Below are 12,905 nucleotides of genomic sequence, written 5' to 3'. Positions count from 1 at the left end.
GTATTTTAATTGACTTTTATGTTATATAATGTTATGTTAATATTCATATTAACGTTAAGTGATGGGTATATTTGAGCTTGAAGACGATATACTATTGTATAAGTCTGAATAAACTGTCTGTCAGTCTGTTTGTCTGTCTGTTTAAAAAAATTATCTACGGTTACTGAAAACCAGTCATCTACGATGGATAGGTTTGTTTTTCGTGAAAATGGAAAATAACTCCGTCTCAATATGACTTATATTGGTCAATCAAAATGACCGTATGCTCGTATAGAAGCAGTGCTATTTACTTATCGTACACAAAATGAATTCTTCATATTTTGCATAACAAACTTTCCCGTAAATAACGGTATAAACCTTCAACAAGACGTTTCGTAAATATTAAAATGTCTGGTCATGAAAAGACTAATCAAAAGTGTGTAAATTTTATCAAACTTGTCGGTTTCATGTTAAAAAAAGACAATTTTACAATGCCCATGGCCCGATCTAGCCTGTAAATGAACAAGAGTATTATATTGACTGCATGTTTTATAAATAGTATTATTTGTCGACACACACAAATAGGTTCAAATCAAATCAAATCGTGTGTTAAGATGCAGAATCCGTCAACTATAATGAAATAGTTCGTCATGGACGAAGTTAATTTTTGCCGCTAAATTAAAAAATTTAATGAGTTTTCGAATGTATATTCAAAGTTCCTCGATGATCTAATGCATAAAAGTCGTTGCCCGCTTTCGCGATACTCCAGTAAAATGAAGTAAATAAAACGAACGTATGTAGAATACGCATAGGATTGACAAATGAATATTTTGAATTTCTGATCGTTCCGTTCCCATGAATTTTCGGACATTTATTTCACTTTGCTTACAATGCATTTTCTTTAAAAAAAAATCCTTTCATGCTAGATTTCTTGGTAACAAATGATCCGAAATCGATGGAATATGTTTGTAGTATCCCTATTGATTGAAATTCGCGTATTGGGTGCCAATGTTATATCAAGGGATTTATTGCACTTTCAATACAGACAGAAGCTTTCGTGGCAGATCTCTGCACATAATAAGCGTATACTATTTGTAAAAAAACTATTTTACAAGACATCATGCTGTTTCTTTTAGATCGGTCCTCTAATATTTCAAGTACTTTCTTCCCTATTATTTTCCTTTCTTGTGCTTACACCCCAACTACACATCGACAAAACTCATCAATGTCTAATTTCCATCAGTGCCACTTATATTCTAATCTTAGCATATCTGTTCAAAAAGGTGCGCTTCGTGGGCCGCCTTTTGTCCGTCGTGTGTGTCCGTCGTGATTCAAACCGCATTATGATTTTTACAAACGCCTTTGTTATATTATGAGGAAATTTCAAAGGATTCATCTTGACTATTTCCCGAAGCTGTTAGAATTGTTCCGGCCCGCTGCATATACCAGTCACAAGAGTTACATATATATTTGTAAAATAAAACTTAAACCGCATGAGCAAGCTTTTTATATTTTGTGTAAAATGGTGTACATGAAGTTACCTTCTGTAAGATGTTCACATCAGCCCTCTGGAATCTAAATTGTCCACGCCGCAGGGATCTTTTGATTTATGAAGACCTATCTTAATCGACATGCAGCATCGCTGACACAACCAGTCCCAGTGGTTAAATATTTGGTATGTATCAGCATTCAAATTTGCCTATACATACTGTTTTTGGCCTGGGGCGAAGCCCTAAGGCCATAGTAATGCTACAAATTTCTGAGACAGTCAGAATTGGCTGGCTGCCAAAACCCACGAATGAATGAATTCCTAAAAGTCCGATTTACCACTTGGCGCAATCAAAGAAGTTCTTCGAAAGAAGTTCTTCGCAGATCTCAATAACCCGCCTTGTAAATACAGAACATCACTATATAACATGACAGTGTCATAAAACGTGTAAAAATATTATTGAAGCAAAATTGCTAAGCATTGGCTACGACATAGTTTTTATTATTGTTTGCATATTCATGCGAGAATAAGTTCCTCACTTGACGGTCTAGGCCGAAAAGATACAAGTGTCTACGGAGACAGTAAGAAGAATTTTTTTCTGATACATTTTTTAAAGGTATTAGCAAATGTGCGGAAAACTACGAATATTCTATAAATACGCTATGAAATACTAAATGTAGGACCCACAAGCTAAATAAAATGACAACAAATATGGCCGACATTGTACCTGACAGATTGGGTCGTTTAAAGAAAAAGCAATTTGCTATATTGAAAGAGAAAGATGAATAAAAGTCTTATTATTGTTCATATTAATATGACTGGAGTTAATGATAAACGTCAACTAATGCATGGCAGTGTTGATATTTATGAAGAAAACGATTCCTGGAAATACGAATGTCAAACGCTTGAAAATGTTGACCACTGTCAAGAATAACGTTTAGAACCCGTGTCACTTACACAATTTAATATTGTTGGTGAGCAGTAAAAGGAGATAAAGTGGATTTATGCTTGTGTGATGACTGTAGCCATGTGAACGGGTTATCGTACGACAAAACCCATCACGTAAAGAAGATAGTTGCAATAATCCCAGCTATTGACCCTCCGGGTCTGAGATGTACGTATGTACTTAAAAAAGCTCAGAGCATTCAAGAAGAACTTCGTTAAGAAGAGTCTTCAACTTTTCAAGAACGGAATGCCTTGTTTTGCTTTCAACACAAAGCTCGGAACAGGAAGGTACATGGATTATGCAATATTTTTTTCAAGTATAACAGTTTCATTATTCATAATTGGAGTAAAGTAGATTTTGTAGGAAAAGTGCACCCTGTCAGTGATTTTTACCACATAATCAGGCTCATATTTGCTTTCATTTTGAAAAAAAATGCCATGTAAGGTAAAGAATGCTTACGCCTAGGATCATGAAACTTCATAGGTACATTGATCATGACTGGCAGATGACCCCTATTGATTTTCAGGTCACTAGGTCAAAGGTCAAGGTTACAGTGACTCGAAACAGTAAAATGGTTTCCGGATGATAACTCAAGAATGCTTACGCCTAGGATCATGAAACTTCATAGGTACATTGATCATGACTGGCAGATGACCCCTATTGATTTTCAGGTCATTAGGTCAAAGGTCAAGGTCACAGTGACTCGAAACAGTAAAATGGTGTCAGGATGATAACTCAAGAATGCTTACGCCTAGGATCATGAAACTTCATAGGTACATTGATAATGACTGGCAGATGACCCCTATTGATTTTCAGGTCACTAGGTCAAAGGTCAAGGTCACAGTGACTCGAAATAATAAAATGGTTTCCGGATGACAACTCAAGAATGCTAACGCCTAGGTCAGGATCATGAAACTTCATAGGTACATTGATCATGACTGGCAGATGGCCCCTATTAATTTTTAGGTCACTAGGTCAAAGGTCAATTTCACAGTGACTCAAAAAACAGTTAAATGGTTTCCTGATGATAACTCAAGAATAATTAGGCCTAGGATCATGAAACTTCATAGGTACATTGATCATTACTGGCAGATGACCCCTATTGATTTTCAGGTCACTAGGTCAAAGGTCAAGGTCACAGTGACATAAACGTATTCACACAATCATTTTATCATTTAAAAATTCCTTGGGAACCCCAACTTTGCAAATTAGGTTCATGGTGAAGAAAACGCGTTATTTAAGCAAAAATAACCAATTATTAATCACAAGTAAGACTTTTATCTTATACTTTATCACAAATAAGCAAATCTTCAAGAAAAAGGATACTTAAGTTTGCGAAATTTCGGTTTCGCAAAGTTTGTCCGGTAGCCGTTAATGGCTGCCACTACAACTGACAGCCCATATGGGGGGCATGCATGTTTTACAAACAGCCCTTGTTTTGTTTGTCATAATAAGTTGTATGTTATCACCAATATCACTAGTCATTGATAAATTGATAAATCTATTTTCCTTTAAACGTGTTTGATTGAATGATTAAATGTGCCTTGTTACTTAATTATTAATGTTCTTATTTCCCTGTAACATTTTCAAGTCTTATTTATAGAAGAACGCATTTCACGTGCACTTTCAAACTAGGTTAGCAAATCTTACTGCACTTAGTAGGTTCCATGTCACACATGATATATGAGATGTATGTATGTTTATATGTTAATGAGTTTATTATAGGGTTTTCCTCTTTTTATATATTTATAATAATTTTTGAAAATTTAGCTCATCTTTATGCGCACATATTAAAATCTCAAATTAAGTATGGCGTTTCTGGAAAAGGGGGGTAACCTTGATTGTAAAGCAAGAACTTTTCGTTTTCATTGGTGACCCCCATTTTGTTCTTTATTTTTCATTCAAGCATACATTGTAGATGATTTCTATGTTCGAAGATTGTAATTTCCTTTTGCCATTTTTTTGACAATTTATTTACAAAAAGACTCGTGACTAGAGATTGAATTTTTTCTCGTTTTCGAAGGATGATGACATCACTTGTTTGTTAATTTTTTCTTTATTCCTTTTCTCACATGGCATTGTTATAAACTATCATATTTGTATATATTATGCATTTATCTATTAATACATACTAAAAAAGTGTTGTTTGTTCAATATTTGGATGAATGAGAGTGAATTCTGTAAATAAATGGTTCAGAAAATATGGAGAAATTTTTTTGGGGGGGGTTCAAAACTGAAAATGTAAAAACAATGTATTGTTCGGTGAATTGCATTTACACTTTAATGATCAATGCAGAATACCACAATACTAAGAAATATGCGAAGAAAGAAGAGAAAATCAACATGTCCCATTAGAGTGCTAATACCTTAAGACATAACATTTGGTATTTATAAACATATTTTAAGATATTGTTATTTTATTTTGCGTTAACGAGACATTCAAGAAAAAAGAAAATGAAAAAAAAAATATTCATGATCATTCTCGGAAATATACGAAGTCACCGGATATGATATTTCACTGCGCAGATTGGGCGCGCAAATCGAGCGCGAAAAGTTCTACGTGAGACAACGTACACAATCTGTACACCGTTCTTTATCAGTGTAAAGGTCCAGTCTCACTATGATGCCGGCGAAGCCCCGGTGCGTGATCCGGGCTCTACCGGGATGAACCGGGGCTCCATCGGGGACGACCGGGGAAAGCCGGGGCTCCACCGGGAAAGTATTTAAATGTTTAATACCTCCGGGATGAACCGGGAGTCGTCGGGAAGGACCGGCAACGACCGGCGCGGCACCGGGAACAACCGGGACGGCAACGGAAACAACCGGGACGGCACCGTAGCTCCACCGGGGCCCATTCAGAACCCGGCAGAGCTACGGCAACGCCCCGGTGAATGCCGTTAGAGTCCCGATATAGCTACGGTACATAAGAAAACGGCGCTCTGCCGGAACGCCACCGGCATTCACCGGGGCTCCGCCGTGGAATAACCGACGACGACCGGGGCGTTGCCGTAGCTCTGCCGAGGTCTGATGCCGGTATAGACACGGTGAGTGCCAGCGTCGTTACGGTATACCGCGGCTCTGCCGGGACGCTGCCGGCTTTCACCGGGGCTCAACCGGGGCACTGCCGGCGACAACCGGGGCTATGCCGGGACGTTGCCGGCTTTCACCTGGGCACTACCGGCGACAACCGGGGCTCTACCAGGGCTTGACCGGGATAAACCGTAGCCAGTCCGGGTTGACCGGGACTCTGCCGGGCTGTTGACCGGCTTCAACCGGGGCGGCACCGGGAAATAGTCTGACTGCGTAAAAAAAAATTCTACGAATCATCCCGGTCCTCGCCGGTCGACCGGCGTTAGCAAACCGGGATGGACCGGGGCTCTTCCGGCAAAAGTGAGTCTTGGGCTTAAGTGGATTTTCTTCTGTATACACATTACAGAGGTATGAGTGTTTTCCTGATCTGTTAATTATGTAATAGAAAACTATTTTAGGCTTTTGAAAGGTATTTATTTGACGCCAACAATAACAGTTTTTTGCGGCCATGTTGTTATTGTTGTATATCTTCATCGCCTATGTAGACGAACTTCTACCAGATCTGTAGAGTTGAACAAAAGGTTATCGTTCCCACAACCAGTATCGTGTTGTCCTCCACCGTCTATGAACACTGTAGTATATACACAACTATTGTCTTTCATTGCAGGCTCTGAGCTTCTGCACTCAACCGCTAGGGTCAATCAGTAAAAATTCGGACAAAGGGAGAAATTCGGACAAACCATCCTAAATGCATTTTACGTCGCTCTAAACCTAGCCCCAGGCCTTCAGCGCCTACAGCGCTTTGATTAGATAATGCCAGTTGGGCCGAATCCGGCCGTGTTACCAAGGGTCACATGATTCATATAGGCATAAATATCATTGTATTATGCAATTTCCACAGAATTAATTTACGGTATTTGACATCAGATAGTGCTCTTTAACAATTTATATTGTTCAAATCATTACTTCGGGGTAAAAACTTGCCCGCTTCGAAGTCTTTAAATAAATAAAGATTTACATTAAGGAATAACTTTTTAAACACTGTTCTTTTGAATAACAACGCAAAGAAGTTTAACGTTTGGCATGTAATCTCACTGTTATTAAGTAATCCAATACTAAGTGCATTCAAATCATACAGAAAAAATAATTAGGTATACAATTGTTACACAATTCAATAATGCTGTTTTTGTTCAAGTATGTTATAGAATGCAACATAACAACTATTAAATTGTAAATTACAATTTACATAAAAAGCAAATGTGAAATCAAATTGCGAAAAAAAGCAGTATGATCAAAATAAACACACACGTGCACATAATACAAATAAAGTACATTAAAAATAAAACGAGAATAGATAAAGTAAACCTTTCACCAAGCTTGATTATTAAACATCAATAGTTGTCTGTACTATGTCTGTTTAACTAATTAAATGCAGTAGAATTGTTCGAAAGAAATTGGTTATAATATGCAAACACATAACACATAACAAAATTCATGTTAAAGCGCATTAATAGCAAATATATTAAAACATATCGTTTTAAAATTACATAATGCTTTTCATTCATCACAACATACCATTAAATAGTGATTCCAAATCAAATATGATTAAAGTCTGAAATTAAAAAGAACGTTACTTTTATGGAAAACTGCAGCTTACAGTAGTACTAATTATTATAAATAATTTATTTTCATTTTTATATTTAATATATTAATATTCAGATATGATGTTCGCTAATTGTCTTATTTGGGTTCAGACGAACACTGTTCACTGTCTTAAAATCGGCCCTTGGTATGATTTTGAAACTTTCTTACTTTAACTTCAGAATAACATTGCCATTAATTGTTATCATGTGGTTACTGCAAATCGTCAATTACAGTTTTAAGTACTTTGCAAAGTTATTTTGAATTGGTTTAATTAATTTATATCAAAGTATACGAGCAGACAGGATTCGTGACTAAATGACTGACCGAAAGAGATATTGATGAACATCTTTATATTCCCGAAATTTATGGCTACCATTTCAATATACATGATGTTGTAAATAAAACATGTGAAAAATAAATCACTTTCGTAATAATAAACTATAACATATAAAACAAAAATGCTTTACAAACAATAATTGCAATTCATAGTATGCATACATGTATATGCGACGAATGCATATATAATAAAAAGTGTAAATATAAATCATTATTAAATCACCAATTTTGCATACTGCATATTATAGATTTATTATAAAATATAAGGAATGGTTTTAATTTACATATTTATATAATTTGTTTATGTAGTTATTCAAGTTAATATTCCAAATCTTTAACACAGTTGGCATACAATTAAATCTCTTTTACACAGTATGTGCTAAAAATTAAAACTGCGTTGCTGTGATATGTAAAGCTATATAAAATATGACAGACAGACTGACAGACATAGTTTATTCAGACTTATACAATAGTACATCGTCTTAATACTAAAAATACACATCATATTCTGTCACGTGAATGCGAATAATAACATAACATTATATAACATAAAATCAATACAAATAAACATATATAAAATATGCACTTCAGAAAGTTTCAGGCATTGTCTTTTAATTGAAAACGATGAACCAAATTAAATATTGCGGTCATCGTAAATCAAATTAACAGTGCTTAAGAAAACACAATTTCATCATGCCATTGGATGAATTGTTTGAGCCATACTGGCATTACAACCAATCATTTAAAAAACAATAACTGACCAAGAAAGACATACTGTGATTCATTTAAAGTAAGTATAACTTAATGACTGACACATTGTTGTTATATGTACAGTCGCATATTTGAAAAAATAATGACAGGTAAAATGAAAACAAAACATACAAGGAAACATTGCAGTTCAATCGACTTCTTTAACTCCACCCGTGATCATTTTAACAATGACCTCGACCTTTCGGTAGTGAGTTTGGCTCAAGACTTTCTCAATGTGATGAACATTTTAAGAAAATTTCAGGAACACCATTTTTTACTGAAAAGTTTATAAAAAACGGACATAAGAATACAAGCTTAAACATTCAGCCCTCACGTGTGCCCTTTCTGTCGTAAATGGTCCTTGCTTATCGTAACAATGGCCTTAACATTTGAGTCAAGTTTAATAAAAAATAATGTCAAAGGTATTTGGAAAAGGTAGTGGGAACAAAATATTAAAGAAAGACGAACATACAAAGTAAACTACCATGACCATCCGTCATGTCGCGGGGATAAATGACTGCCTTAATTGGTGCGATAATTATGAATGTAAACGTTAGAGTGATCAACGTATATAAAGGAAGTAGCTTTTGGATTGGATATGAAAACCAAACTTTTATAAATTCTAATAAAATCGACACACAGAAATATTTGTAATGTGTCATTAGCTTAAAATTGTGCATTGTATCTCATCCAATACATGACTTAAAACTTTTCCGATAATGACGCGAAATATCATTGCCACGTTTCCGCTCAGCGAACTAAGACAATGATAAACCCATACATGAATATAAATAAAATATCGACATGAAACTTATCTGTCCGGATACAAATCAGGAACTGCCTTGTAGGGCAGTGCGAATATTAAATTACAGCTATTATTTTGCGCTAGTTTCGCTTGCTTTTGGCGTTAACATTAATTTTGCTGCTAATAATGGTTGCTGCGCAGCAAGAATTGTCAATGCCTCGTCGTAACACATTTTCAGTATTTTACGCTGAACAAACATGCAGAGAGGAATGGCCGACACGGGTGCAACTAACAAAGCCCTGTCATCTTTATACATTTTTTCCCACATGCTGAAAAACGACATAAATGAATGTGTTGATTGAACAAGCGATGTAGATTGAATATCAAGTTTATGTACCAAGTCATCAAAAGATATATTCATCTTGTCTGCAATTATCTTCAAATATTTGTCATTAGTTCTGAACTGCTTTCGATAAAAATTTGCTTCGAGCACCAAGGCACCAATATCGATATCAAATATAGACCCCGCAATACATATTTTATAGACTTGGATTCCTTTAAGAACATTTACAATTGTTGCTTTAATAGCTGTAAGCAATGCTCGCTTTCGCAACAATTTTTGCTTTTCATCCAGTACTGTTGTTGCTAAAGATGACATAGACAATACCAGTGAGTCTTTTTTAAATACTGGTATATCATTTATGAGCTGCGTAATTAGATCTTTGAAATCATATTCATCAATACTCCAGTTGTTGACAAGGAACAGCATAGGGAGAGTTAAGACCGTCTGTTTAAGCTCTATAGTTGTATTCTGTCGTATTTTATTAATGATATCTGTTTTTGTTAACCTACCACCAGAAGCCCTCAAGTCGTTTTCGACATCAATATCTATTTTTGACTTTACAAAATAGAACTTCTTTTTGAGGCTACAAATTTCCTTAGCTAACCATACGTCATTTTCTTTAAATCTGCTTGCCGAGACAAGAATAAAAAAGTCGTACTTCTTAACATCAATGACGCTTAAATAAGTTTCCTTTGGAAATCGAGGAGTTCCAACACCCGGCAGATCCCAAAAAATAAGGTTATGATGTTCAGGGTGAGGATACTCCTGAATTGTTGTTGTTGTCTCGCTGCTTCCAGTCTTTGCAGAAAATGACTCGCCGGGTTGAAGTCCTCTAATCGCATTGATAAAGGAGGATTTTCCTGTCCCAGATTCTCCTATCACGGCTATATTAATTTTACATGACCTCCACTTATTTAAATCTTCGGTGATGAAATCACTAAGATTAGTGACTCCATTTATCCGTACAGCTTCTTCAAAATCTAGAAAAAAATCTGTAAAATCGGATAAACGAGGTCAGAAATTGAGAAAATATAAGTTACATGGAGTAACTGGGTAATCACAAGCAAGTGAGCATGTTAGTTACCTACATAATAACATTTCAGCGCCAAACTTTACTTCAATCTCAAGACATTCTCTATTTCTAGCAAACCCCATCTTATTGGTACAATGCATCCCTCATAATGATATTTATTAAGTGGACAACATTAAGAGCAACATATTATATAAAGGATTTAATGATCTTCACCATGATCTGACTTGCTGTAAATGCTATCCCAATCTAGTTCTCTGCGAGATAATTCAAACGAAGCACCTCTAACAATTAGGATTTTGTACAGATGAAACTGTTTTTCTATTTTTAGTTATTGCAAATCTACCTTGACAAGACCGACCCGCCTCAAATAAAATCCTTAACTGGATACAAAACTATAAAAGCTTAACTTGTATCAAAGACTCGTCAATAATGGCAAGTGCACAAAGTTATTGATGGGAAGCCACGGTTGACGCCGCTGAGCCTATTATGACCCAATTTGATAATTAGCATTTATAAATAGTTCAAAACATGACGTGTAATCAGCATGAGATAACTTTGTTCATAACAATATCTATATCAGGATCCAGAAAGCTGTTATTTGATTTTAATATACTTTATCTTAATTAACACAATAATTTCTGCGTTGAAACCGTATTTACCTTCTGAACAAACATAATCAGGATGCATACCTTGATATGTTATCAGGATGTTTGTCTATAAAGACTCCTACACTCTTTATATACGATAATATTTAAGGTTATATTTACCTTTTACTAAATGTTCCAGATTATCAAGCCCAATGTCAGCATCTGTATAAAATTATAAATTATGTGTAATGACTCAGTGACATACACAGAGCCTACACACTTACTGATACTTGTATAAAATATTATAAACAACAACATATTAAATCGTACACATTAAATTAAAAGTTCGAGCCATTCTATGTTATCCCTATTTAACATAATGAAACAACGTGTTCATCGTGTGCATACCTGCATCCTGTTTTGGATTGTCCACACAATCAGACCAGTTGGCACGATCTGAAAAAGTTCCGTAATTTTTAACAAAACACATTAGTTGAAGCACATGCCATACAATGATTACTAGTTTCAATAATAAAGGGCATTTATATTTTAAATTATAGCATAAGTTCGCTCAACTTAACATGTCCGAGCCGATCTTATGATATTAATCATTTTCAATTTAGAGCCAACTATACTGAGTCATATTCGGTGCACAAGAAATATATTTAATTATATAAACAGATTGTCTAGAATTGTCATCCAAGGCTGTCGTGCCATATTATCTTATATCTATATAAGATAATCTAACAAATTATGATTTTGTTAAATATATGCATACCTGCATCCTTTTCTGCATTGTCCACACAATCAGACCCAACGACACGATCTAAAACATGACACCGTTCGCTTGGGTTACTCAGTGTGCTAGCTTGCCACAATTTTACACACACACACACAAACAAAGTTTAAGCACAAGTTAGTTATAACCCTATTCAATTAAATACATCAAATATAGTGTAAATTATAGCATATGTTCGCGCAACTTTAAATGTACGAGCCGTTCTTATGACATGAATTTTCAATTAAGGGTCAAATTAACCCTCAGACGTTTCAAGCATTTCAGAAGTCTTTGGGTAAGTAGGATTAACAATATGTGAAACACTATGTGCAGCTCCATGAGGTACACATGCATGCCAAATATCAAGTTGCTATCTTCAATATTGCAAAAGTTATGTCCAATATTAAAGTTTGACGCAAACAAACCAACAAACCATCATACTAATAAACCAACAGACAGGGCAAAAACAATATGTCCCCCAGCTACAGTTTCCAGTTACTTCCAAATGTCGAAAATGACTAACATACATCTCATTAGCTCAATCTCGTACATCTAATTAGCAGACTTGCTAATTGACGCAACTCAAAAAGACAGTACACATCGAAGATATGTTTCTCGTTATCACAGTTACCGACTAATGTTAATGCAATAAGCAAGTTTTCCCACAAACTTTCTCTCTAAACATCGCGTAAGCAGCTAATTTAAATCTCATAAACACACTTTTCACGATATGAAATCTTACAATCGAAAAATATTTTAGTAACATCTTATAAACATTTCAAAAGGTCGCCGGAGCGTAGTGGATATGGTGTCCGCCTAGCGACCGGGAGGTCACGGGTTCGATTCCCACTTTAAGAGCGTTCTTTACATTTTCCACATAGACACAAAGTACTTGTTCTATGCACAAGGGACGAACTCGAGCGCGTTTCACATACGCCTAAGGCTGTCTATGTAATCGAGCTAAAATAAATAAATATGTTTATACTAAACAGTTAAAATAACATTGTAATAAAATATCTTAAACGCGTCGATAAGTATTATGCAGTATACAAACATATATTGATTCTCCTTTATACTCGCTACCGTTAATTCGTCCTTTGGTTAATTAAATGCATAAATTATCAAATTATGTGTCATTATTTACCACTGAAATATAAACCCACACCAGTTTAACACTGTCAATAATTGACAAGTGATTATGAATTCTCATCTCGAATGCACTGTCTCCAAATAGTTTCTGTTTTA

At 35.3% G+C, this 12,905-nt stretch overlaps 1 protein-coding gene across 1 annotated transcript in view; it reads right to left on the bottom strand.

Moving 5' to 3' along the window:
• Window positions 1-5,653: 5,653 nt before the first annotated feature.
• Window positions 5,654-12,905, bottom strand: part of LOC127849545 (CAP-Gly domain-containing linker protein 1 homolog) — a 35,595-nt gene continuing 28,343 nt past the window's right edge. Inside the window, exons 8-11 of the mRNA XM_052382203.1 lie at window positions 11,661-11,708; window positions 11,291-11,338; window positions 11,063-11,104; window positions 5,654-6,075 (exon numbers count right to left, since the gene is read on the bottom strand). Of these exons, the coding sequence (XP_052238163.1) occupies window positions 5,975-6,075; window positions 11,063-11,104; window positions 11,291-11,338; window positions 11,661-11,708 (239 nt within the window). The 3' untranslated portion in view covers window positions 5,654-5,974. The remainder of the gene's footprint in view (window positions 6,076-11,062; window positions 11,105-11,290; window positions 11,339-11,660; window positions 11,709-12,905) is intronic.

The sequence above is a fragment of the Dreissena polymorpha genome, chromosome 11 (assembly GCF_020536995.1).
Source record: "Dreissena polymorpha isolate Duluth1 chromosome 11, UMN_Dpol_1.0, whole genome shotgun sequence".
Taxonomy (NCBI): Eukaryota; Metazoa; Mollusca; class Bivalvia; order Myida; family Dreissenidae; genus Dreissena; species Dreissena polymorpha.
Note: the sequence above shows the minus strand (reverse complement) of the source record. Positions and strands in the feature narration are given on the sequence as shown.